Source organism: Heptranchias perlo, unplaced genomic scaffold (genome assembly GCF_035084215.1).
Source record: "Heptranchias perlo isolate sHepPer1 unplaced genomic scaffold, sHepPer1.hap1 HAP1_SCAFFOLD_162, whole genome shotgun sequence".
NCBI lineage: Eukaryota > Metazoa > Chordata > Chondrichthyes > Hexanchiformes > Hexanchidae > Heptranchias > Heptranchias perlo.
In genome coordinates this window covers 430,006-457,980 of record NW_027138881.1, presented here as the reverse complement: position 1 = coordinate 457,980, position 27,975 = coordinate 430,006, and the positions used below count along the sequence as shown (strand labels likewise).

At 47.9% G+C, this 27,975-nt stretch overlaps 3 protein-coding genes across 5 annotated transcripts in view; 1 reads left to right on the top strand and 2 right to left on the bottom strand.

Annotated features, from left to right (window-relative positions):
• The window catches only part of LOC137309338 (protein myomaker-like), a 35,576-nt gene extending 30,945 nt beyond the window's left edge, over positions 1-4,631 (bottom strand). For 2 of the 3 annotated variants that reach the window (XR_010959817.1, XM_067977595.1), the window contains exons 1-2: positions 2,519-4,631; positions 215-349 (exon numbers count right to left, since the gene is read on the bottom strand). Coding sequence is in view for 2 of the 3 variants with exons in the window: in XM_067977595.1 (XP_067833696.1) it covers positions 215-349 (135 nt within the window). In the remaining variant the exon portion in view is untranslated. Of the gene's footprint in view, positions 1-214; positions 350-1,895; positions 1,940-2,518 lie in introns of those variants that run through there. The other variant, XM_067977596.1, reaches the window with a different exon arrangement.
• On the bottom strand, positions 3,917-6,326 carry LOC137309331 (uncharacterized). The gene is made up of 2 exons (XM_067977587.1): positions 6,233-6,326; positions 3,917-4,779 (listed from the first exon to the last, which is right to left on the bottom strand). The coding sequence occupies exons 1-2, from the start codon at positions 6,324-6,326 to the stop codon at positions 3,917-3,919; spliced, it is 957 nt and encodes a 318-aa protein (XP_067833688.1).
• The window catches only part of LOC137309336 (ADAMTS-like protein 2), a 109,019-nt gene continuing 86,152 nt past the window's right edge, over positions 5,109-27,975 (top strand). Inside the window, 4 exon segments of the mRNA XM_067977593.1 lie at positions 5,109-5,208; positions 8,366-8,483; positions 18,386-18,528; positions 25,024-25,102. Of these exon segments, the coding sequence (XP_067833694.1) occupies positions 8,367-8,483; positions 18,386-18,528; positions 25,024-25,102 (339 nt within the window). The 5' untranslated portion in view covers positions 5,109-5,208; position 8,366.

The window sequence follows — 27,975 nt, the reverse complement described above, 5'->3', positions numbered from 1 at the left end:
TCTTCACGAAATGACAACCAACAGAGTGTGGGGAGAAGCAGTCCGGGCTCCGGAGGGACGGGGAGTGGCGGCTTGCTCTCACCTTCTCTGCTTGATCAGGTGCGGGAAAGCCCATTGGGGCCACGCAGCTCACGGTGGCGGGCTGAGCTTCAGGGTTTTACTGGACTGTGGCCCAAATGGTAAATGTTTACAGATTGTCAAAATATCTTCTCACCGCTATGAAAAACATTGTGAAGAAGTAAACCATGGCTTCCATGTGGAATCTCCGCTTGGCTGCGACAGTGATGGTGGGGAGGAAGACCAGGCTACTGAGGGTTGGAAGAAGTAGTTTGGTAATCACAGCTCCCATCTAAACACCCAGAGAGGAACAGGAGTTAAAAACAAGTAAACATCATGAAATGGGCCCAGTCTCCTGAGTGAAACGGGCTGAGACGTACCGTATCCTGTTGGTTGCTGAATACTGTAAAACAGCTGATGAGAGAGCTTTTAAGTTAAAAAAATCCAACACGTCAGTGGAGCCCAACAGCTGCGGCTAAAGCTGGGCCCAAATGGGCAAGAGAAGGGGGTGTAATTTATCACAAACGTCGAAACATTTGTTATTCTGTTTCTAATTCTTCAGAGCAACTGTTCCGTTTAGATTCAGTCCCTAATAAGTAGTTTTGTGGGGTGCCCGTGATAACTTGGGTTCCAACACGTCACAGATTTTAAGAATGATGAAAGGGAACAGTATTTTGTGTGCAAAAAGTAGAATTAAATACACAAGTCTCCGACTTTCCAACCAGGGTAGTACAACCTGAGCAGTCTGAAAATCGTATAAATCATTCGCCCTTTACTAAAGATTTCCAACCAGGGTAGAAAGGTTTTGAAATAAACCAGCACTACACGTTGGTGGTTTTATTTATGTAAAGATATATTAGCAAAGTAACTCAATATAAAGATAATCTCTTGCGTGAGCTGTGATTTTTTTAATATCCAACTGTAGCAAATACAACAATAAATTTCTGACCAGCAGCTGCTCGCAGTTGTTTGGAATTCAAATTCAGATTCAGACATTTTCGCAAGAATAGGAACCAGAGTGACTCCAATCCCAAGCCAGCAAGGTGCCAGCCACCACAATACCAGCGCCTTACTGGTGCAGGATAGTGTGTGTTCTGGCACACAAGGGTCTCCCTCGGGTTTTCTGAGTTCCCCTCGTTGACATATGGCGAGCTCCCAGCTCAATTTGTTTCAATTGGTGAGATTTCAGGGGAAGATCTTTAAAAATTAATGTATAGCACCTTAAAGCTGTACCTGTAATTCTTGATGTGGAGATGCCGGTGATGGACTGGGGTTGACAATTGTAAACAATTTTACAACACCAAGTTATAGTCCAGCAATTTTATTTTAACTTCACAAGCTTTCGGAGGCTTCCTCAGGTAAACATTTACCTGAGGAAGGAGGAAGCCTCCGAAAGCCTGTAATTCTTGTTCTGGGAGAAAAGCTTCCTTTGGTCTGGTATTGCTGCAACTCCTCAGGAAATAAGCCAAGAATCCACAAATCCTGGGGGGAATGGGATAGGGGACAGCTCCCTTTAGTGAAAGAGGCCTGGAGATAATGTTAACAGTGGCAAGGAGGCATACCATTTTTCAATATAAGTGGCACTCTTCTCAGCAAGCTACAGTGAGATGGCCAAACAGGTGAGTATCAGCAGGAAAGTCATCCTTCCAGGCAGTTAAGAAATTCAACCTCAAGAAGTTTGCCAAGCAAAGTGAATCTTCAATTTATCTCTGTGCAGTAATCTGTAACGGCATATCTGCAACACACACACACTTTCCCCTTAATCAGCTGCATACTCATGAGATGCTTCCTTATCTTAGCTCTCTACCAAAGCAAACCCATATTCATGCTTGACGTACCTTTCACCTATCCAGGGACTCTCACCAAAGGTGAGTAGACCATTAAAGACTCCCCCAATATCCATTTTATGCAGCCTGTTCTTGCCCTCCTGTTCGGTAATTGCTTAGCTCTGACAGGCCCCTCAGGAAGCAGGCAGCTTTTCATTGATGTCTTATGATTGCAGGTCAAGGGTTATGAATCTTTGGAATTCTCTACCCCAGGGGGCTGTGGATGCTGAGTCACTGAATATATTCAAGACTGAGATCGATAGATTTTTGGACTCTGGGGGAATCAAGGGATACGGGGATCGGGCGGGAAAGTGGAGTTGAGGCGAAGATCAGCCATGATCTGATTGAATGGCGGAGCAGGCTCGAGGGGCCGAATGGCCGACTCCTGCTCCTGATGTTCTTTCTGCTATTTCTTATGTCAAGGAAGCCCACAATAGAACAAAGAGGTTGAAAGCTGGACTGGGCCCACAAAGTCCCAGACGTTGACACACCCTGAAGGATTTGATCTGGACACAGCAGGTTGTACCTGCACCTCCCTCTCCACATGCGGGCGGTGAAGCTCAATCTGCAGTGATTCCATTCTCCCCTCAAGGAAGGTTTCTTTCACTCACCCACTGCGCCAACAACCAACTTACCGGCCACAACTACCTCATATCAGGAGCTCCTGGAGATGGGTTCCATATGCGTCTTGCTCATTCCAATTAATGCTTCTCCCACTGTTTCCACAGAGCCTCCTGAAGGGCAGCAGAAAGCAGGGCCCGCGACAGGGCGAGAGAGGGGCCCGCGACAGGGAGACAGGGCGAGAGAGGGGCCCGCGACAGGGCGAGAGAGGGGCCCGCGACAGGGCGAGAGAGGGGCCCGCGACAGGGCGAGAGAGGGGCCCGCGACAGGGAGAGAGAGGGGCCCGCGACAGGGCGAGAGAGGGGCCCGCGACAGGGCGAGAGAGGGGCCCGCGACAGGGCGAGAGAGGGGCCCGCGACAGGGCGAGAGAGGGGCCCGCGACAGGGCGAGAGAGGGGCCCGCGACAGGGCGAGAGAGGGGCCCGCGACAGGGAGACAGGGCGAGAGAGGGGCCCGCGACAGGGCGAGAGAGGGGCCCGCGACAGGGCGAGAGAGGGGCCCGCGACAGGGAGACAGGGCGAGAGAGGGGCCCGCGACAGGGCGAGAGAGGGGCCCGCGACAGGGCGAGAGAGGGGCCCGCGACAGGGCGAGAGAGGGGCCCGCGACAGGGAGAGAGAGGGGCCCGCGACAGGGAGAGAGAGGGGCCCGCGACAGGGCGAGAGAGGGGCCCGCGACAGGGCGAGAGAGGGGCCCGCGACAGGGAGAGAGAGGGGCCCGCGACAGGGAGACAGGGAGAGGGGCCCGCGACAGGGAGACAGGGAGAGGGGCCCGCGACAGGGAGACAGGGAGAGGGGCCCGCGACAGGGAGACAGGGAGAGGGGCCCGCGACAGGGAGAGAGAGGGGCCCGCGACAGGGAGAGAGAGAGGGGCCCGCGACAGGGCGAGAGAGGGGCCCGCGACAGGGAGACAGGGAGAGGGGCCCGCGACAGGGAGACAGGGAGAGGGGCCCGCGACAGGGAGAGAGAGGGGCCCGCGACAGGGAGACAGGGAGAGGGGCCCGCGACAGGGAGACAGGGAGAGGGGCCCGCGACAGGGAGAGAGAGGGGCCCGCGACAGGGAGAGAGAGAGGGGCCCGCGACAGGGCGAGAGAGGGGCCCGCGACAGGGCGAGAGAGGGGCCCGCGACAGGGCGAGAGAGGGGCCCGCGACAGGGCGAGAGAGGGGCCCGCGACAGGGAGAGAGAGGGGCCCGCGACAGGGAGAGAGAGGGGCCCGCGACAGGGAGAGAGAGGGGCCCGCGACAGGGAGAGAGAGGGGCCCGCGACAGGGAGAGAGAGGGGCCCGCGACAGGGAGAGAGAGGGGCCCGCGACAGGGAGAGAGAGGGGCCCGCGACAGGGAGCGAGGGCCCGTCCATCTGGCACCGCACTGCGCCACTCACTCCACCTGCTGCAAGCGTCCATGTGGGGGGTTAAAGTTAAGGGTTAGAGCACTGGGTGAAGCTCGGGGAGGGAGGAGCAGAGGGGCAGCCTGAGGTAAACTGGAGGCCCAGGCCGGGGTCCGGGTACCAGGGGGGCTGGTTCTGGGGGATCCGGGTCCGGGGCGGGTTCCAGGGCTGGTACCGGGGGTCGGGGTCCGGTACCGGGGGTCGGGGTTCCAGGGGGCCGGTACCGGGGGTCGGGGTCCGGGGGCTGGTACCGGGTGTCCGGGGTCCGGGTTCCAGGGGGCCGGTACCGGGGGTCGGGGGCCGGTACCGGGTGTCCGGGTTCCAGGGTCCGGTGTCCGGGTATCGGGGGCTGGTACCGGGTGTCCGGGGGCCGGTGTCCGGGTTCCAGGGGGTCGGGGTCCGGTGTCGGGGGTCCGGGTTCCAGGGGGCTGGTACCGGGGGCTGATTCCGGGGGTCCGGGTCCGGGGCCGGGTCCGGGGCGGGTTCCAGGGGCCGGTGTCGGGGGTCCGGGGGCCGGTGTCGGGGGCTGGTACCAGGAGCCGGTGTCGGGGGTCCGGGTCCAGGGGCCGGTGTCGGGGGTCCGGGTCCGGGTCCGGGTTCCAGGGGGCTGGTACCGGGGGTCGGTGTCCGGGGGTCCGGTTCCAGGGTCCGGGGGCCGGTGTCGGGGGTCCGGGTCCGGGGCGGGTTCCAGGGGCCGGGCCGCGGGTGACGGGTAATTTGGGCGGTTGTTTTTTTTTCGGAAACGAAGCGCGCAGGCGCAGAGGGCAGTTGGGTGTTAGCGGCGCAGGCGCGGTTTGGAATGGCGCAGGCGCATTGCAGCGGGAGGCGGGGCGGGCGGACTGGGCGGGAGCAGGCGGTGTGAACGCGGCGGCGGCGGCGGCAGGTATAAAAAGCTCGTCAAATAAACACTGAAAACCATTCAAAGTGCAGCGAGTGAGAGAGGCCGGGAGCTGCTCGCACCGGGCCTCGCCTGACGTTGCTGCTGAACCGTGAAGCGGGCGCTTCGTACTCGGGGGAGCCTCTGGGCACGGGGATCAGCCGGAGCCGAGAGAGCCACTGGCAGCGCGAGGGGGTGGGGGTCGTCCACTGGCAGCGCGAGGGGGTGGGGGTCGTCCACTGGCAGCGCGAGGGGGTGGGGGTCGTCCACTGGCAGCGCGAGGGGGTGGGGGTCGTCCACTGGCAGCGCGAGGGGGTGGGGGTCGTCCACTGGCAGCGCGAGGGGGTGGGGGTCGTCCACTGGCAGCGCGCTCTGCACTGGTCATTTCCCGCTTGGTTTGAGTTTTGACGGTTGGTTCGGACATCAGCCCACGGTCCGAGTGAAGGTAAGTGTTGAATTGAGTGACCGGTCGCGTTGTGCTTGGGGGGAATGTGACCTGTCTGTTAATGAGCCTTCGCTTTATCGCTTTCCCAGTCTGAGTTTGATCGCCTGCGTTAAGTTTAAACTTCACATAGTTAGCGAGGTGGATTTAAAGGTGTATGAAGGAGGCGCTCAGTGTGTTTCTATAAATATATTTAAATATTTGCGCAAGCAACGCACACTTATTTATTTATTAGTGTTCTCTGTGCATTTTAAAAAAGGCAGATTAATGTTTAGGAAACAGCAAAACAGTTCAGAGACTTCAGTTGCATTTAATCCGTTGTAACTTTTCTGGACACCTCCAAGTATTAATGTTTCTCTGGAGAGGCCATTTCTCCATTAGTTGCAGAACGCGACATATCTGTTGCAATAACTTCTTAACTAGATATATTCCTTGTATGTTTTTGGACGGCAGTGTTCGATTTAGCTTGTGAAACATTTTCATTCTTGATTTTTATTCCTAGAATGTCTGAATTTAATCAATACCAGGTGGTCCTGTAGTGTTTAGCCACCTGCCATTAAGGCTCTGTGAGTGCCAACAAATCGAAACTCTACAAGAAACTGTAATATTCTTTAAAGATTTATTGTATTAATACACTAGTGCAGAGACAGTGCAGTAAAATCGATTGCATTGATACATACAAAGACAGTGCAATCAAATCAATTGGAATATGGAGCAATGCAAGTTATTCTATTGCATTGATACATCAACACGTGGATGGTGTAGTAAAATATACTGGATTGGTAGATTAGTACTTCTTTATGGTCAGCTTGGTGTCTGACAAATATGGAAGCCTGTCACCATGCTGAAGTGTGAAACCAAACTGCTGAGAAATTCACACAGGTAGAGTTTCTACATGCCTAGTATAAAGTGCACGCTGTTTCTGGGTAGCATTTACTCCAGTTGATAAAGTCCAAATAGCTTGGGGACAAGCTGGCAAGACTCAAGGGTTAGGGACCCACAATCAGGGATCCACAAATGTGCACACGAGTGCTGCTGGAGTTGAAGCAGCTAAAACCATGCAGTTTACTAGCACAAAACACTGACCGGTAAGCTCCATGCTGCTTGTCCACTCCGACCATCCTACCCATAAGACCATAAGAGGAGCAGGAGTAGGCCATTCGGCCCCTTGAGCCTGCTCCGCCATTTAATGAGATCGTGGCTGATCTGATTTTTACCTCAACTCCACTTTCGTGCCCTTTCCCCATATCCTTTGACTCCCTTGCTGATCAAAAGTTTGTCTAACTCAGCCTTGAATGTATTCAATGACTCAGCCTCCACAGCTTTTTGGGGTGAAGAATTCCAAAGATTCACGACCATCTGGGAGAAGAAATTCCTCCTTATTTCTGTCTTAAACGGGTGACCCCTTATTCTGAGACTATGTGTCTCCTTCCCCCCCCCCCCCCCCCCCCCCCAGTTTTAGATTCCCCCATGAGGGGTAATATCCTCTCAGCATCTACCCTATCGAGTCCTCTCAGAATCTTGTATGTTTCAATAAGATCTCTTCTCATTCTTCTAAACTTCAATGAGTATAGACCTTTCAATCTTTCCTCATAAGATAACCCTTCCATAACTGGAATCAACCTAGTGAACCTTCTCTGAACTGCCTCCAATGCAAGTATGTCCTTCCTTAAATAGGGGCACCAGAACTGTACGCAGTACTGCAGGTGTGGTCTCACCAGCACCCTGTACAGTTGTAGCATAACTTCCCTGCTTTTATGCTCCATCCCCCTAGAAATAAAGACTAATATTCCGTTTGCCTTCCAGATTACCTGCTGCACCTGTATGTGGACTTTTCGTGTTTCATGTACGAGGACACCCAGATCCCTCTGTACCGCAGGGCATAGGGCATTGATTTTCAGGGATATTGACACCGTGGGAATAAATCCAGCCTTTAGGGCAGATCTACCCATCTAGACCCATTAATGAGGTGGGTTGACAGGTCAATCGTTAGCAATACTGCAGACCTGCCTAACTTAGCTATCGGGTTACCGAGTCTGCGACAGAGAATCAACTTGGTCCCATTCTTCCATCACTAGGCATATTATGTTGGAGCCATCACAACCCCAGTGAGATCTTGTTTACCTCTCCCCCCAAGGTGAATAGTCACAGGTTCGTCAATGTATCAATACAAACGCAATGCTGTAAAATCTACTCTGTTGATTCATTGGTACAAGGGCATTGCAATGAAATTTGTTGGACTGATATGGCAACACAGGGCAGTGTAGTAAAATCTATAGGATTGATCTCAGTACTGGATAGTGCACTAAAATCTACTGGATTTATGCATCAGTACAAGGGAAGTGCAGTAAAAACCATGGAATTAATGCATTAGTACAGTAACATTTATTGGAATAATACTTCAGTATGCACCAGGAATGGTGCAGTACTATCTGAGTTTATTGTCTCTATCAGAGACAATTGACTGTTGGTGTTATTTTGGGTGTAACATCTGATTAATATAAATCTAAATGATACTTGTAAATGACCAGTGGTGCTCTTGCCATGATCATATTATATGCACTGATGAAGGAAAACTCATTTGCTGTGAGCAGTATCCACTGATTTGAAAAAAAAATCAAATCAATTTATTTCTAGTGCCCGAAATAGGTTGTGTCAATCAAAGGAGATAAAACAATTCAACAAAGTGTTAAGTGATTTTGAAAGCTCTTGATCCAGCCATTAGTTAGTGCCATCTGCGGTACTTGCAAATATTTCTGAGACTAACACAATGATACAATCCTAGTAGTAAACCACTTTAACACAACATAAAATAGCCCTTTTCAGTTGATCTAGTGAGTTGGTGTATGAATACACTGCACCTTGGAGCAGTGGAATGCAACCTTGTGTCCCTAAGATGCTCCACACAGTGACTTTCCATTTCTGTCAGTGAAGTTTAGGTGCAGGCTAGGTGCTTTCTCTCCTACAGTGTGGGTGAAACTATAGTGCTGTCATACAGCCATTGAGCTGCTACTTACAGATTTAATTCTGATTAAATAATTACACTATATGCAAATTTACTGATTGTGTAATATCTGCCATATTCCTTCACCTTGTTAACAAATCATTAAACTTCAAATAATTATCAATGTGAATCTCCCTTATGTTTGCTTCCTTCCAGTATGAATTTAGTTAAATGGAATTCCAAAGGTACTTTTGGTTGGGATGCAGCTGTCTCCATGCACTGTCTGATTGCTGTTGCGTTATTTATTGAAACTGTTGCTGCTCTAGCGTTACACGTGAGTATCGAGCCTATGTTTGGAACTGTTTCCCAGTCTTATACTTTTATCGTTTAAATCATTCTTTTCCTTTTAGTTCTTTGTGTAAATCTTTTGCGCTGAATCGCTTAATGTGACTGTTTGAACAGCTGTTACCTGTGAGAGAACAGTTACTACAGCTGTTTGCTAATCAGTGTTGTTGCCAGCATCTTTGTTGTTTTCCCTCAGCAAGCTTTACCTTAGCCAATCTGTCGTACCAAGAATTTGCTGGTCACTTATTTTTATAAATAAAATTTGATTCCTGTCTAGTGTTTTGTATTAAATTTATCCTTCCCCATGGGAAGTACCTCCCTCAGACAGCATTGCTAGGATTTGGAATCCACTTGTGAAGTATTATGGGGGAGAACTTGTCAACTTAATTTATTACAGTGTAAGTAAAATGGGGATAGAAAAATATATTTTCAGTGTGATGCCTTGTGTAGAACCCTTGTGTGACCTTACACTCTCATAACTTACATGAGGTAAAGTGGTGCACTGTGAATGTGCCAGTTACTTAGCACACATCTGCTTGTGAACAGAATGTTACATCTTACCTGCCAAAATAGTCCAGCTTTCTGCTTGTTTACGTTACTGCAGATTACTATTTCAGGCTTTTACTAATTCTGGTTTTGAATGTTATGCCTTGAATAACATCTCAGCTATGGGACTGAATGTTTTTTGAAACCAAACATTTGTTTAGGGTTTGTCTACAGTTATAAAGAGATAACTATTTAAATGTCTGTTGGAGTTGAAATGTGTTTGCATCCACCCTGGGCATAGTGCCTAAATCAAGCTGTGCCCTGTAGGGCAGGGCATACTGATGTTTCTGTTGGTCCGTGCAGACTACTAGTAAACAACAATTTTAACAAGTTAATTAAAAGCAATCCAGACACAATAGTCTTGACAAGTAACCTTGTTGCCCTGTATGATTGATTTATGTTTTTACAAAATTGTGCATGGTGCAGGAATTACTTTCATAGTTAAATATTAAAGGGGAAGGAAAGTCCAGGGGGAGCATTTTCTATTCAAAATACTTGCCTTGTCTGTAGTTGAAAAAGTACACTCAAAAATGCAGCGTACTAATTATACAATAAGGTTCACTGTGGTCTTATGGAGATATATTTTATGTCTCTTTCCTTTAGCTGCTCCAATAAAGTTAATGATGGAGAGGGGCTGTCTTGCCCTGGAATGGAACAATTCATTTGAATAGTCTGGAATTTCAGACTAGCCTGCAAGCTGATCCCGAGCCGTGTGAGCACGGCAATACACTCTTCTGGCTGGATGCAGCTATTCCAGGACACAGGCGGGCCCTTGGTCACTAACATCACTGTAGAGACACTTGAGTGAAACTACCTCAAAAGATATGTCCCTCTGAGACCACAAAATTAACCTTATTCTAGAACAGGTAAACTAATATGTATGGATACATTTTATCCTGGATCCTGAGGATCCCTCAGTGACTGTATAGCTGAGCAGCTGCAGCCATGGTCCATTTATTGTTCAGCCCAAAACCAGGAACAAACACATTAACATTCTGAGCAGCCTATTGAGCAGGACAATCTGAAAGATCCGCCAGGCAGGAAAGTTGGAGAAGCCCAGCAGGGAGGAGAGCCTGAGCAGTGCACTGGGAAAAGAACCTGCATTTGAAAGTGGTTGTAATTACTTCACAGATCTATTGTGCTCACTTCGAGATAATCTCTGAAGTTTCTGGCTGCTGCTGTGCCCTTTATATTTGTGGTTAGTTTGAGCAACTGGGATATCATTGTAAGTGTGTGAACATTTGTGACAGCCCCCTAAAACTGGAGCCAAATGCTATGGGTAGTTGTAAAATTGAATTGACCCAATTTAAACATTGATGAGGCCCCAAATGTTATAAACAACTTTTGGGACCATGCTGCACTGAGGTTGTAGTGACATTTGCATCTGTCATTTTGTTTTTGTTACACATAGCAATTTGCATTTATATAGTGTCTTTAATGTAGTAAATGTCCCAAAGCTCTTCAGAGGAGAAAGGGATGCTGAGCAGTAGAAGAATTAGGAAGGTATGGTTGAAAAGATAGGTTTTGATGACTCTCAATGGTGGTGACAGGCAGCAAAGTAGAGGGGTTTAGGGATGGAACCCCATAGTTAAAGATAGCTAACTGCTCTGCTACTAGTGGTAGAGTGGAGGCGGGGTGGTATGCACAGGAAGCCAGAGTCAGAAGACCATAAAACAAGCTAGGATGTAGGGCTGGAGGAGGTTGCAGAGGTAGGATGAGGCAAAGCCATGGAGAGGCTTGTATACAAGAATGAGGATTTTAAAATTCAATACACTGGGGGACATGGAGCTTAGGAAAGACTGGGGTGATGGGTGAGTGAGATTTGGTGTGGGACATGATACAGGCAATGGATGGGTTGGGGATTGAAGCTCATCTCAATGAACAGGACACCAAGACTGCATATCATCTGGATCAGCCTGAATGAGCAGCTGGGTAGGGGGATGGAGTTAGGGGGCTATGGTACACAATTTTGGTGGGGAGCCAAATAGGATGGTGTCAGTTTTGCCAATGTTCAGTTGGAGAAAGTTCTGGCTCATCCACAGTTTAATGTTGGGCAAGCAATCTGACAACATGGTGTTTAAGCAGGGAATTATGAGAGTGGTGAACGTAGATCTGGGTGGGAATGATATGTTCAAGATCTTAGGATGGAACTGTTGAGGTGACTGCAGAGGAGAAAGCAGAAGCCTTTGCTAGAAATGTGCTGGCCACGTTGAACCAGGTAGAAGTGTAACTAGTGAGGGTAGTCCCACAGAGGTGGACCATGGAAGAATGGAGGTGAGAGGACGGAGTGGCCAATTGTTTTGAACACTGAGGCGCGGATGAGCAAGACAAGAAAGGGCAATGTGCAATTGTTGGTGGCTTTGACCAGGGCAATCTTAGTGCTGGGTGTGGGGCAGAAGCCAAACTGAAGGGATCGTTTGAGAAGTGAGCACAGAGCTGGCTGACTGGATTTACAATCTTAGAAAGGAAAAGGAGATTAGCTGGAGGTACGTGAAGAGGGAACAGGGTCTGAGCGGGGGCTTTTTGAGGAGGAAGTGATGATGGTAGTTTTGAAGAAGAGGAACGGTTCCTGTGCAAAAGGTGGGGAATGGGAGGTTCCTGCCCTGGATTTTGTTTCTCTGATTTCGTGGCAGTGAGATTCCTCTGCAACAAAAATCAAAAAAGTGGTTTTGATTTTAAAAAATACCATTGCTAAGCAATAAAGCTTTTGGCCACGTGACCAGAGCACCTGCCAAACACATGACCAGAGTTTACTTCTAGATGGAAAGTCTGCTTCTTTCTCAGTTTGTAGTAACAAGAAATCTCATTGACTGACTGTGGGATGGACTCATAGAAGTTAGAAGTTTACAACGTGGAAACAGGCCCTTCGGCCCAACATGTCCATGTCGCCCAGTTTATACCACTAAGCTAGTCCCAATTGCCTGCACTTGGCCCATCGCCCTCTATACCCATCTTACCCATGTAACTGTCCAAATGCTTTTTAAAAGACAAAATTGTACCCGCCTCTACTACTGCCTCTGGCAGCTCGTTCCAGACACTCACCACCCTTTGAGTGAAAAAATTGCCCCTCTGGACCCTTTTGTATCTCCCCTCTCACCTTAAATCTATGCCCCCTCGTTATACACTCCCCTACCTTTGGGAAAAGATTTTGACTATCTACCTTATCTATGCCCCTCATTATTTTATAGACTTCTATAAGATCACCCCTTAACCTCCTACTCTCCAGGGAAAAAAGTCTGTCTATCCAACCTCTCCCTATAAGTCAAACCATCAAGTCCCGGTAGCATCCTAGTAAATCTTTTCTGCACTCTTTCTAGTTTAATAATATCCTTTCTATAATAGGGTGACCAGAACTGTACACAGTATTCCAAGTGTGGCCTAACTAATGTCTTGTACAACTTCAACAAGACATCCCAACTCCTGTATTCAATGTTCTGACCAATGAAACCAAGCATGCCGAATGCCTTCTTCACCACCCTATCCACCTGTGACTCCACTTTCAAGGAGCTATGAACCTGTACTCCTAGATCTCTTTGTTCTATAACTCTCCCCAACGCCATACCATTAACGGAGTAGGTCCTGGCCCGATTTGATCTACCAAAATGCATCACCTCACATTTATCTAAATTAAATTCCATCTGCCATTCATCGGCCCACTGGCCCAATTTATCAAGATCCCGTTGCAATCCTAGATAACCTTCTTCACTGTCCACAATGCCACCAATCTTGGTGTCATCTGCAAACTTACTAACCATGCCTCCTAAATTCTCATCCAAATCATTAATATAAATAACAAATAACAGCGGACCCAGCACCGATCCCTGAGGCACACTGCTGCTCACAGGCCTCCAGTTTGAAAAACAACCCTCTACAACCACCCTCTGTCTTCTGTCGTCAATCCAATTTTGTATCCAATTGGCTACCTCACCTTGGATCCCGTGAGATTTAACCTTATGTAACAACCTACCATGTGGTACCTTGTCAAAGGCTTTGCTAAAGTCCATGTAGACCACGTCTACTGCACAGCCCTCATCTATCTTCTTGGTTACCCCTTCAAAAAACTCAATCAAATTCGTGAGACATGATTTTCCTCTCTCAAAACCATGCTGACTGTTCCTAATCAGTCCCTGCCTCTCCAAACGCCTGTCCCTCAGAATACCCTCTAACAACTTTCCCACTACAGATGTCAGGCTCACCGGTCTGTAGTTCCCAGGCTTTTCCCTGCCACCCTTCTTAAACAAAGGCACAACATTTGCTACCCTCCAATCTTCAGGCACCTCACCTGTAGCTGTCGATGATTCAAATATCTCTGCTCGGGGACCCGCAATTTCCTTCCTAACCTCCCATAACGTCCTGGGATACATTTCATCAGGTCCCGGAGATTTATCTACCTTGATGCGTGTTAAGACTTCCAGCACCTCCCTCTCTGTAATATGTACACTCCTCAAGACATCACTATTTATTTCCCCAAGTTCCCTAACATCCATGCCTTTCTCAACCGTAAATACCGATGTGAAATATTCATTCAGGATCTCACCCATCTCTTGTGGTTCCGCACATAGATGACCTTGTTGATCCTTCAGAGGCCCTACTCTCTCCCTAGTTACTCTTTTGCCCTTTATGTATTTGTAGAAGCTCTTTGGATTCTCCTTTGCCTTATCTGCCAAAGCAATCTCATGTCCCCTTTTTGCTCTCCTGATTTCTCTCTTAACTCTACTCCGGCAATCTCTATACTCTTCAAGGGATCCACTTGATCCCAGCTGCCTGTGCATGTCATATGCCTCCTTTTTGACTAGGGCCTCAATCTCCCGAGTCATCCAAGGTTCCCTACTTCTACCAGCCTTGCCCTTCACTTTATAAGGAATGTGCTTACCCTGAACCCTGGTTAACACACTTTTGAAGGCCTCCCACTTACCAGACGTCCCTTTGCCTGCCAATCAACTTCTGAAAGTTCCTGTCTAATACCATCAAAATTGGCCTTTCCCCAATTTAGAATTTTAACTTTTGGGCCAGACCTATCCTTCTCCATAGCTATCTTAAAATTAATGGAATTATGATCACTGGTCCCAAAGTGATCCCTCACTAACACTTCTGTCACCTGCCCTTCCTTATTTCCCAAGAGGAGGTCAAGTTTTGCCCCCTCTCTAGTCGGGCCATCCACATACTGAATGAGAAATTCCTCCTGAATACACTCAACAAATTTCTCTCCATCCAAGCCCCTAATGCTATGGCTGTCCCAGTCAATGTTGGGACAGTTGAAGTCCCCTACTATTACCACCCTATTTTTCTTGCAGCTGTCTGTAATCTCCTTACATATTTGCTCCTCAATTTGCCGTAGAACACCAAACCAATCAGAAGAAAGTAAATGACCTGCTTTCAGTTGGTTATGTACTAGTGAAACCGATTTCATACGAACATACAAATTAAGAGCAGGAGTAGGCCATTCGGCCCCTCGAGCCTGCTCTTCCATTTGATAAGATCATAGCTGATCCGATTGCGACGTTAACCCTACTTTCCTGTCTAACTACTATAACCTTTGACTCCCTTGTTAATCAGGAATCTATCTAACTCGGACTTAAAAATATTCAGTGACGCTGCCTCCACTGCTCTCTGGAGAAGGGAGTTCCATGGACTCTCAACCCTCTGAGAAAATTTCTCCCCATCACCATCTTAAATGGGAGATCCCTTATTTTTAAACTGTGGCCCCTAGTTCTAGTCTCTCCCACAAGGGGAAACACCCTCTCAGCATCTACCCCTTCCAGTCCCCTCAGGATCTTGTATGTTTCAATAAGATCACCTCTCATTCATCTAAACTCCAGTATATACAGGCCCAACTTGTCTAACCTTTCCTCATAAGATAACCCCCTCATCCCAGGAATCAGTCCAGTGAGCCTTCCCTGAACCACCTTCAAAGTAATTATGTCCTTTCTTAAATAAGGAGACCAACACTGAATACAGTATTCTAGATGTGGTCTCACCAATGCCCTGTACAACTGTAGCAAAACATCTCTACTTTTATATTCCATTCCCCTTGCAATAAATGACAACATTCCATTTGCGTTCCTAATCACTTGCTGTACCTGCATACTAACTTTTTATGATTCATGATCAGGTCAAAGCTCTGCAGTCGTGCCACATTCAGTCGTGAATGGTGGTGTACAATTAATCAACTAACAGGAGGAGGAGGCTCTGCAAACATCCCCATCCTCAATGATGGTGGAGTCCAGCACGTGAGTGCAAAAGACGAGGCTGAAGCGTTTGCAACCGTCTTCAGCCAGAAGTGCCGAGTCGATGATCCATCTCGGCCTCCTCCCGATATCCCCACCATCACAGAAGCCAGTCTTCAGCCAATTCGATACACTCCACGTGATATCAAGAAACTGCTGAGTGCACTGGATACAGTAAAGGCTATGGGCCCCGACAACATCCCTGTTGTAATGCAGAACTTGTGCTCCAGAACTAGCTGCGCCTCCAACCAAGCTGTTCCAGTACAGCTACAACACTGGCATCTACCCGACAATGTGGAAAATTGCCCAGGTATGTCCTGTCCACAAAAAGCAGGACAAATCCAATCTGGCCAATTACTGCCCCATCAGTCTACTCTCAATCATCAGCAAAGTGATGGAAGGTGTCATCGACAGTGCTATCAAGCGGCACTTACTCACCAATAACCTGCTCACCGATGCTCAGTTTGGGTTCCACCAGGACCACTTGGCTCCAGACCTCATTACAGTCTTGGTCAAAAAATGGACAAAAGAGCTGAATTCCAGAGGTGAGGTGAGAGTGACTGCCCTTGACATCAAGGCAGCATTTGACCGAGTGTGGCACCAAGGAGCCCTCGTAAAATTGAAGTCTATGGGAATCAGGGGAAAAATTCTCCAGTGGCTGGAGTCATAAGTAGCACAAAGGAAGATGGTAGTGGTTGTTGGAGGTCAATCATCTCAGCCCCAGGACGTTGCTGCAGGAGTTCCTCAGGGCAGTATCCTAGGCCCAACCATCTTCAGCTGCTTTATCATTGACCTTCCCTCCATCATAAGGTCAGAAATGGGGATGTTCGCTGATGATTGCACAGTGTTCAGTTCCATTTGCAACCCCTCAGATAATGAAGCAGTTTGAGCCCACATGCAGCAAGACTTGGACAACATCCAGGCTTGGGCTGATAAGTGGCAAGTAACATTTGCGCCCGAAAAGTGCCAGGCAATGACCATCTCAAACAAGAGAGAGTCTAACCACCTCCCCTTGACATTCAACGGCATTACCATCACCGAATTCCCCCACCATCAACATCCTGGGGGTAGTATTGACCAGAAACTTAACTGGACCAGCCATATAAATACTGTGGCTACAAGAGCAGGCCAGAGGCTGGGTATTCTGTGGTGAGTGACTCACCTCCTGACTCCCCAAAGCCTTTCCACCATCTACAAGACACAAGTCAGGAGTGTGATGGAATACTCTCCACTTGCCTGGATGAGTGCAGCTCCAACAACACTCGAAGCTCGACACCATCCAGGACCAAGCAGCCCGCTTGATTGGCACCCCATCCACCACCCTAAACATTCACTCCCTTCACCACCGGCGCACAGTGGCTGCAGTGTGTACCATCCACAGGATGCACTGCAGCAACTCGCCAAGGCTTCTTTGACAGCACCTCCCAAACCCGCGACCTCTACCACCTAGAAGGACAAGAGCAGCAGGTTCATGGGAACAACACCACCTGCACGTTCCCCTCCAAGTCACACACCATCCCGACTTGGAAATATATCGCCGTTCCTTCATTGTCGCTGGGTCAAAATCCTGGCACTCCCTTCCTAACAGCACTGTGGGAGAACCTTCACACTGACTGCAGCGGTTCAAGAAGGCGGCTCGTCACCACCTTGAGGGCAATTAGGGATGAGTAATAAATGCTGGCCTCGCCAGCGACACCCACATCCCATGAACGAATTTTTAAAAAGAAAATTATTTCTGGCCTGTTATTTGTATCCTCTACAGTGAAGACGGACGCAAAATATCTGTTCAATTCATCTGCCATTTCCTTGTTCTCCTTTAATTATTTCCCAGACTTACTCTAGAGGACCAACACTCACTTTACTTTTTTTTTCCTTTTTAAATACCTGTAGAAACTCTTACTATCTGTTTTTGTATTTCTAGCTATCTTTCTCTGGTACTGTAATTTCTCCCTCCTTATTATCCTTTGGTCAGAATATAAAAAACAGCAATCTTCTGACCTGTCACTAATCTTCGTAGAATTGTATGCTTTTTTTTCTTTCGATTTGATACTATCTAACTTCGTTAGTTACCCACGGATGGTACGTCCTTCCCCTAGAGTCTTTCTTTCTCACTGGAATATATCTTTGAGTGTTATGAAATATCTCATTAAATGTCTGCCACTGCATCTCTACTGACACATCCCTTAACCTAATTTCCCAGTTCACTTTAGCCAGCTCTGTCTTCATGCCCTCATAATTGCCCTTACTTAAGTTTAAAACACTAGTCTTAGACTTACTCTTCTCTCCCTCAAATTGAATGTGAATTTCACAATCATATTGTGATCACTGCTACCTAGAGGCTCCTTTACAATGAGGTCATTAATTAATCCTGTCTCATTACACATCACCAGATCTAGAATAGCCTGCTCTCTGGTTGGCTCTAGAATGTGCTGCTCTAAGAAACTGTCCTGAAAGATTGTAAGAGTATTTTGAAAGCTAGGATTTGCCATTTGAGTACTATCTGGGTTCCTGAATAGGAAATGGGTTTAGAAGAAGGTTTCTTGGGTTAAAAAATGAATGATCATTTACTTTGATATACTGCCTTGTTTTTCTGATTGTTTATAGTTTTGAAGAATAGCTGCATTTATCAGGCCATTGCTGAAAGCTATCTATTACTGAAGATGATGATGATTCCTTGGTCGCCTGGCATATGGTTTAAGTGTTTTGTGAGAATTTTTTTTAATCATCCCCTTATTTTCTCCTCCTGTAGTGCTTCACATTTTCCCTGACCAACAGGAGGAGCAGAAGACCTACTTGATGATTGGCTACTGAATGGTCAAATGTGTTTGGGGTGACTGTCACCTCAGGTTTCCCTTTTTCCCTGTGGAGAAGTGCCTGGATTCCAAGCTGATAAGGTTGTCACTAGGAGGCCTTGCAAACCTTCATGCTATCTCCATGGCACTGTGTGATGGAGCTCCAATGCATTATACCACAATACTACCTGTGAGGGGATGTAAGGCATTCAGCCAGTGATGTTGAAGATTCAAACACTGGTTGATAGGATGCTCATCAAGATGAACACTAATAAAGAAAACTCATTATTTCAAAATAAATATTATTTCTTTTTTCTTTCTCCTAGCAAGTGGCTCAGACATCCAATAGTTTAGAAGAAGGACTAGATAATACTGCCTATTGGTGGGGTGAATGGGCCAAATGGACAGGATGCACCCGGACTTGTGGAGGAGGCATCAAAACACAAGAAAGATACTGTCTAAAGCAAAGGTAGAAACAAACACACATGTGTAGGGAGTGTGTATTTTATTACAGATTGACACAAAATGGGGACATCTGGTCAATAAATATTATGACAAAGGAATCTGAAATAAAGAGAAAATGCTGGCTGTGCACAGCAGGTCAGTCAGCATGTGTGAAGAGAAGACTGGTTAAAATGTTGGGTATAACTAATCGAGTAATAATGGGCTCGATTTTCAAATGGCAGTTGGTGGTGGGGGGGGGGGTCAGTGGGTGTGCGGCAAACCCCGATAATAAAATCTTACCGCTCCCCACGTGATCGCGTTAATTGGTAGCCCTTAACGTAGCTTCCGGATTTGCGGTCCGAAAGGTGGGCGGACTGCGCACCCACATGGCAGGTTGTTAGCTGGAGCGAGTCTATTTAAAGGACCATTGCTCCAATGGCTTTTGCTGGGGCAAAGACCAAAACGACACAATAGAGCAGCATAGGGGCAAGGCTGCTCCAAGATTTAATGATGCCTCACTTCAGGTGCTACTGGCTGGGGTGAGGAGGAGGAGGGAACTGTTTTACCTGGCCAATAGGAAGAAGTGCCCTGCTTCTGCCATCAAGAAGCCTGGCTCGAGGTGGCAGAGGTGGTCACCAGCAGCGGCAACATCTGTCTCACTTGGTCCAGCGCAGGAAGCGCTTCAGTGACCTATGTCAGCAAAAGTGAGCACACTTTCTGATTCTCCTGCATTCCATGTTCTACATCACTCCCAACTCATTTTGCACTGCCAAGACTACTCGATCACATCCCTCCTCAAACCCGCTTAAGGCTCATCCCCATTTGTGACCCCACTACTACCACTCACCCCAATCCTCATTCAGTCTCTGTCTCATACTCACCCTCTGATGCACCTCTTTCATGGTCAGCCTCACCCAAAACAATGCATTCATTGGTTGGCCACGTCACCATCACTCACTCACATGTCTGTACTTTCTCCCCTTCTAGGAGAAGAGAGCGCGAAATGCACGCGAGAGGGCGAGGACTGGAGCGGGGCGACAACAAATAGTGGTCCTCACGGACATGGAGGAGGAGGCCCAGGAGAACAGTCGCTCCCTTGAGTGCCTGTCTGTCGGGGACACAGAGACTGGCACCCCACAAACAGCTGGTGACACTACTTTAACACACATTACACACAACATGAATTGATGTTAACAATGATTGACATGTTGAACGCCTCATTTTGCTCATTGCATCATGATGCATCTGTGATGATACTTAACATTGCCTTCTGTTCTCTTCCAGGTCCTTCAACGACCGCAGTGATGGGAAAGGGCGATTCCTCAGAGGAACTCCCGCCTCTAAGGGCACATCATCACATCTTAGCGAGCCATCCACCAGCGCAGATACACACACCTCGGTGGGTCCTAGTAGTCAGTTAGTTGGGTTGGTACCTGGTGAGTCACCACACACAAGTGAGCACGAGCAGAGACTGGTGGCAGGGGCCGCTGTGGAGAGTCCACATCGGTGGGTGCACTCTTCTCCAGGCTCTGCTCAGCTGAACCCCAGGGGCCACCCTTTAAAAGGAGAATGATCGAGGGACAGCAGCACATTTGCAAGGTACTGGAACAGGTACCACACGCACTCTCCACAATAGCACAGAGGATGGAGGAGTCCAACTCTTGCATGAGTGGAATGGTGGCACAAGTACGGGAGGGAATCTCTGAGTTACTGTCACAGGGATATGCACAACTGTCTGAGACAGTGTCGCAGGTAATTGCAGGAATGTCTGTGATAAAGAGGCGGTTAGCCTCCATTTAGCTTCAAGCACTGCTCACAAATGAGTCCATTCAGGCCCTGACAACGGCTGTTCGGACTCACTGTGAACAACATCCTGCTGCCTTAAGCAGGCTGACAGATATTTTAGAAGTGGTCTTCCAAGGTATCACACATGTCCTCCAAACTGTTCCCCATCAGGGTGGTAGGAGTGATTTGGGCCTGGCCCAAGAGAGGGATGATGGCGAAAGGGGACATGGAAGTGGGGACGTCACTCAAAGCGCCCCCATGTCTCACCCATGGTCCCCCGCTCAACCAGTACCCACAATGCTGCCTCCTCCAGGTGGCCGAGTCTGTCCCTGTGCAGGTGGAGCAGTCTTTGGAGGGGCCCTCACGGGCTCCAAAACCCAGAGGGCCTAGGCCGAAAGCATCTAAGCAGACAGGGCATGAACATGAGCACCCTGCCACTACCTCTGCTGCAGCCACAGGGGATGCACCACGTAGAAGTAGCAGGAAGAGAAAGGCTAAGTATTTGTGATCATGAAGGGTATGCACAATGTCACTTTTTCATTTCTATTTGGTTTTTGTTAAAGTCACATTAAATGTTATCATTCTCACCACTACTGTCACATCTTGCCCATTTTTGACTGGGTTTTGTGATAGTGCCCTTTCATGTGCTTCACCATGAATGGCAACACTTGATGCCACCCAGTGGGTCACTTTACAGTGGGTGTATGTGTGGTTGCAGGACTGTTTTGTGCAGGGTGTTGGCGCTGCTCTTTCTAGGTGGTCTGAGGACTGGGCTGTTCTCACTTTCTGATCTTCACCGTTCACAAGTGAGTGATTCCTTGGCCTCACGAGCAGCCAGTTGAGCTGCCGCTCTGCCCATGGGTGCGTCCTCCTGCTTCTCAATGGGGATGGCTGACGTGGATGAGGGGATGGGGCCTCCTCAACTGGTACCCCTCTCTGTAGCACCATGTTGTGCAGGATGCAATACACTACTATAATGTGACCCACTCTCGCTGGCGTGTATTGAAGCGCTCCCCCAGAGCAATCGAGGTACTGAAATCGCATTTTGAGCGGCCCTATCGCATGTTCAGTTATAGACCTGGTGGCGATGTGGCTATATCGACGCTGTTGCTCGCTGATGGGATTCCTCAGAGGTGTCATGAGCCACGTGCAGGGGGTATCCCTTGTCCCCGAGGAGCCAGCCCTTAAGGGTGTTCAGTGCGTGGAAGAGGTCCGGGATGTTGGATTCCCTCAATGAAGAAATCATGGCAGCTGTCAAGGAATCTGGCGCACACGTGAAAGAATCTTTTGCGGTGGTCACAAAGGAGCTGAGCGTTGACTGAGTGATACCCCTTTCTGTTGATGAACAATCCTGGCTCATGTGGAGGTGCTCAGATTGCTATATGGGTGCAATCGATTGCACCCTGTACCTGTGGGAAGCCAGCCACAGAGTGGAATCCCACTGCCCTCTCCGTCTGGCTGAGGTCGTCCATGGGGAAGTTGACATTATACGAGGCCCTGCGAAACAAGCAGTCGGTGACATGCGTTGTGCATTTGTGTGCAGATGACTGAGAGACCCCGGTGATGTCACCAGTGGCACCTTGGAATGATCCGGAGGTGAAGAAGTTGAGGGCAGTGGTGACTTTAACAACAATGGATAATGAAATGCTGCTTGCCCCAGCTGGGAGCAGCTCAGCATGAAGGAGGCTGCAGATGTCTGCAACCACCTGGTGACTCACTGTCAGCCTCCATATGCACTGCTCCTCAGAGGTCCAGGAAGCTGAGCCTCGGTCTGCAGACCCTCTGACGAGGGCAGTGCCTCCTGTGATGTTGCTCCCTCTGTGCTCTTGTGCAGGTCCCTGTGGTGCAGTGTTGTGGAGCTCCAAGTGGCGGAAGTGCACGCCATGCGTGGTGAGGATGGTGATGTTGCTCGTCTTCGGATGTAGTGGTGAATGCAGCCATCGCACCCCCCTTCCTGATGGTGTCAGTTTGTGGGGGTCCGAAAAGTTGGTAAATATGCGTAAACTGAAGGTTTCCATTCAGAATTCAAGAATTTTCAGTCTAAACAGAGAATTCCCAGCCAAAGGTTTGTCTGAGAGAACTGAGTGCCCTTCTGCAATAACTTACCTTTTATCCCCATTAGTCAAATGTCCAAATGGCTGCCAGCTGAAACGCGTCTCCTACAACATGGAGTGTTTCCCACAGCTGGGAAACACGCTGAGGCTGAATGAAAATCGTTCCACTGCCTCAATCACCATGAAATGAACAAGTTCAACGATGTTTATAAGTGCTTTAAATATTAAAGCCAGCGGGACTGCCACATTCTGGAAGCACGCGCGCACAGATGCGTCCGCGTGAGACGCGGCAGTCGGTGAGTTGGAGCTGGCTTCCTTACCTGCTCGGGATTTTCTCATTTTTCCCAGCCCCCAACTCACCCGCTCTTTGATTTGAAATTCGAGCCCTTTATGACTAATTGTTTCTGTTTTGTTTTTGTCCCACATTTCAAAGTATTTTCCCCCTCTCTTTCTTCCACACCATCCATCTCTCCTGCCAGTGGGCAGCTCACTGACCCACTCCCACACCCTTTGCAGTGCCAACATTCAGCTGACCCCTAAATGGTATAAAAGGGCAGCCCAGGGTGACTTGCCCACTGATTATTTTCTTTACTCAGTGTCTCATCCTGGAAACACAACCCATGTCAGGAGGTCACTTTAAAGGGCATGGTAAAAATGAGCACGTTCTTATTACTCTGAAACAGTGCCTTAGGAGTACCAGCATGCAATATTTTAATCACTTTCAAGATCCAACAAAGCCTGTGCGACCCCTACTTCTGCCAATCTAGTGTATGCAGAACATTTTTCCCTCAGCGGCATTGACGGTGCAGTTAATCTATTCTGATTCTACCCAAAATTATTATCGCTTTCACAAGTATACATATGAATGTCTTGTATATACTTTCTGCTGCTTCCCCCCACCCCCCCCCCCCCCCCCCACCCCGTCACCTGTCTGGCAACTACTGTTTTTTTTCCCTTCTTCCAAATCGGTTCCTTTTGCTCTCTCTCCCACCCAATTCCTACAGCTTCCTCCTTTGCATCTGCTGTCAAGGCTCTCTGAGCTACTGTGCTCTGCTCCCTGACATTCCCTCCCTAATTACCCAGAGTAGCTATCTCCTCTACTTTTAATATCCACCTCAGAACCTTTTACTTTAGCCACCCTCTTTCCATCCCTTAACTTTCCTATTCTCCCCCTTTTCCATCTGATTGTTGTTAATTGTTTTTTCTTTTGCTATGTAAAGTGCTTTAAGATGTATTTCAGTACATGAGCAGAGCTATAGAAATACAAATTTTTTTTTATTATAAAAGGGAGGTGTTGAGTACAATCTTAACAAATTCTACTTCAACCACTAGGGGAGGGACACTGAGAGTAAACAGTGTGGTGGTCATTTTGTGACAGTTTAAAACGGGCGGGGGGCGGGGGGCGTGGGGGTGGGTAGCGAATCGGCAGCCTGTTTTACATCTCTTCCGATTTTTATTTCCATTGACCTCGTTGACTGACAGTGTTATAGGTAGGGTAATACCCTGATGGGATGTAGGTAGAGTATTGTCATACTAGTGGATCCTAAGTATCACAGGTCATAGATAGCACCTGTACCGATCTCAGAACTATGGAGAGTGTTTTGATGGTTGTTTGATGAGTGTAGAGACTGTAGGCACTTGAGAGTCATAGAATCATAGAAGTTTACAACATGGAAACAGGCCCTTCGGCCCAACATGTCCATGTCGCCCAGTTTATACCACTAAGCTAGTCCCAATTGCCTGCACTTGACCCATAACAATGTTTTGCATAATTGAGTGAGTCAGATATCATTGGTATAAGTAGGCACTCTAAAGTTACTGGTCAGAATAGGTGAAACTGTTATGATAAATCAGTGAAATATAAAGATACGGTGGGATTTTCTTCTTTGGGACAGAGTAGCAATGGAGCAGGACTACTGCCCAACCCTGACTTATTTCCTGGAGTTGGGGGTCCTTAGTGATGTAGGGCAAAGTCTCAGCAGAATTCTCACCACTGATAGGTAGCCCAACATTTAGAGGCTGGAAGATCCCACTACAGCACCAGAAGAGGTGGAACAGGAGCTGAAGGGGCGGAAGAGCCATGGCGAAGAATCTCAGCTGTAATTTTGTAGGAGTTTGGCCAGAAATGGAGGGAGAGGAGGCCTTGCTAGGCCCTCACCATTCATCAGAAGACATTAGGGGCTTCACCATCACCACCCTGGGCCTACTGCCACCATCCACCAGGAACAGCAATAACTGGCGGACAGGAGGGAACTGGGCTGGGAGGCCAGTCCCTGCCACATGGTCAGCATTGGCACGTGGTAGGCAGGGAAGGGGCGACTTGTGGTGGTCCCAGTGAGGTTAGGGTGGGGAGGTGGCATTAAGCCTCACTGCCCTATTTTCTTGCCGCAGTTTGCCCCGATGATCGCCAAAGAAAATCCAGCCCATGGTCTTAAATCTTTCATTAGGCTCAAAGCTGACAGCATTTGATAGAATGGAGAGCTGACAATTCCTTTTACTCTTCCTGTGAAAATGATTTTGCAATAAATTATACAAATATTTTTATTCTTATTCTGTAAATGTATTGAAAATTTCTAATCAGTTTATTTGGAGAGATTTTATGGGATGAACAATAAAGATACAAATTTATCTCAACCACACAATACTTGAATATAATAAATGTTTCTGTGTGTTTTATTTAGCAGAAGGATAGCAGTGATGGGAACTGATAACCAGACTTGTACAGGCACTTCTAAAAGATATCAGCTGTGCAATATACAGGTCAGTGGAACCACTCACTTTCTGCTACCATATAGCTAAAAGCTCTTTATCTGAATGCACGGAGCATTCGTAACAAGATAGATGAATTAGTTGCAGAAATAGAGATCAATGGGTTTGATCTAATAGCCATTACAGAGACATGGGGCATGATTTTAAAAGGAAAAAACTGGTGGGTTGGGGGCAGAGGGGCAATCAAAATCTCTGTTTTTGGGAGCGGGCAGACATCCCGGCTGGAATCTGCACATTTTTGAATGAGACTTGGGCAAATTTGTGTGCGTGCGTACAGCAGTGACTAGGAAGTCCCGTCCCCACTTAATCCGGCGGGCTGATAATTAAAGGAGCAAATGTATCTCATTGAGTTACTTAAGGTAGTTTATTTTTTGTGTTTTGGATAGTTAAAAAGATTTTAACATTATCTGGGCGACTTTCCCATGGCTTCTGATTCACACCTGGCGAAACCAGATGGGAAGGGCTGAATCAGTGGAAAAATAAAATAAATTAATTAAAATTACATTTCCCATTAAAAACAAATTAAATAAACATACCTTAAAAAAACAAAGTTGCCTGGACGCCCCCCTCCCCGACTCTGATCCCAATGCCTGCCCCCTGATCCTGATGTCTGCACTCTAATCTTTGTTACCCCCCATCTCTATCCTAACTGTCGATGAGGTGTCTCTCTCTTTATTCCCCCGCACTTTTCCCCCCCCCCCTCCTCCTTCTCCTCCCCCCCCCCCCCCCCCCCCCCCACAAAACACACCTTGGATGTACAGCTCCTGTCGGCAGCCAGCCTGTCAATCAGGCGGGCTGCCGGGTGCAAAACTTGGAAGAGGCTTTGATTGGCCTTCTGCCTACTTCCCTTCTGGATTTGGTGCCCGCAAGTCACTCCCCCGCCCCCCCCCCCCAGCCCCGACTCTTCCCGCGGGAATATTAAAATTGTGCCCATGGTTTCAAAGTGACCAAGGTTGGGAACTAAATATCAGTAGAGGAAAAAGTACTTGAAAAACTAATGGGACTAAAAGCAGATAAATCCCCTGGACCTGATGGCTTACATCCAAGCGTTCTAAAAGAAGTGGCTGCAGAAATAGTGGATGCATTGGTTACAATCTTCCAAAATTCCCTAGGTTCTAGAATGATCCCAGCTGATTGGAAGGTAGCAAATGTAACCCGCTATTCAAGAAAGGAGAGAAAGAGAAAACGGGGAACTGCAACTACAGGCCAGTTAGCCTCACATCGGTCGTGGAAAATGCTGGAATCCATTATTAAGGAAGTGGTAACAGGACCCTAAGAACATCATAATATGATTAGGCAGAGTCAACATGGTTTTATGAAAGGGAAATAGTGTTTGAGAAATTTATTGAAGTTTTTTGAGGCGTAACTAGCAGGGTAAATAAAAGGGATCCAGTGGATTTTCAAAAGGCATTCAATAAGGTGTCACATAAAAGGTTGTTACACAAGATGAGGTCTCATGGGATTGGGGGTAACATTAGCATGGATAGAGGATTGGTTAATGGACAGAAAACAGAGAGTAGGGATAAACGGGTAAACTAGTGGGGTGCCACAAGGATCAGTGCTTGGGCCTCAGCTATTTACAATCCATATTAATGACTTAGATGAAGGGGCCGAGTGTAATGTATCCAAGTTTGCTGATGATACAAAGCTAGGTGGAAAGTAAGCTGTGAGGAGGACACAAAGTCTGCAAAGAGATACAGACAGGTGAAGCGAGTGGGCAAGAAGGTGTCAGATGGAGTATAATGTGGGGAAATGTGAGGTTATTCACTTTGGTAGGAGAATAGAAAAACAGAATATTTTTTAAATGGTGAGAAACTATAAAATGTTGGTGTTCAGAGAGACTTTGGTGTCCTTGTACAAGAAACCAAAAAGTTAGCATGCAGATACAGCAAGCAATCAGGAAAGCAAATGGCATGTTGGCCTTTATTGCAAGGGGGTTGGAGTACAAGAGTAAGGAAGTCTTATTACAATTGTACAGGGCTTTGCTGAGACCTCACCTGGAGTACTGTGTACAGTTTTGGTCTCCTTACCTAGGAAGGATATACTTGCCTTAGAGGCGGTGCAACAAAGGTTTGCTAGATTAATTCCTGGGATGAGAGGGTTGTCCTTTTGAGGAGAGGTTGAGTGGAATGGGCCTATACTCTCTGGAGTTTAGAAGAATGAGAGGTGATCTCATTGAAACATATAAGATTCTGAGGCGGGCTTGACAGGGTAGATGCTGAGAGGATGTTTCCCCCGGCTGGACAGTCTTGAACTAGGGGACATAGTCGCAGGATAAGGGGGGCGGCCATTTAAGACTGAGATGAGGAGGAATTTCTTCACTCAGGGGGTTGTGAATCTTTGGAATTCTCTACCCAGAGGGCTGTGGATGCTGAGTCATTGAGTATATTCAAGGCTGAGATAGATAGATTTTTGGACTCTAGGGGAATCAAAGGGAATGGGGATCGGACAGGAAAATGGAGTTGAGGTCGAAGAACAGTTTGAGGGGCCGTATGGCCTACTCCTGCTCCTATTTCTTATGTTCTTAGACACTAGGGTACGGTCAAAATGCATGGAAACACTTAATGGAAGTGTGCTATATGGGAAAGATCTGATGGCTGGGAGCGTGGTACATGGGGAACTGGCAACGTTTGGAATGTGCCACGTGGGGAACTGGCATCGTTTGGGAATGTGCCACGTGGGGAACTGGCATCGTTTGGGAATGTGCCACGTGGGAAACTGGCATCGTTTGGGAATGTGCCATGTGGGGAACTGGCATCGTTTGGGAATGTGCCACGTGGGGAACTGGCATCGTTTGGAATGTGCCACGTGGGGAACTGGCATCGTTTGGGAATGTGCCACGTGGGAAACTGGCATCGTTTGGA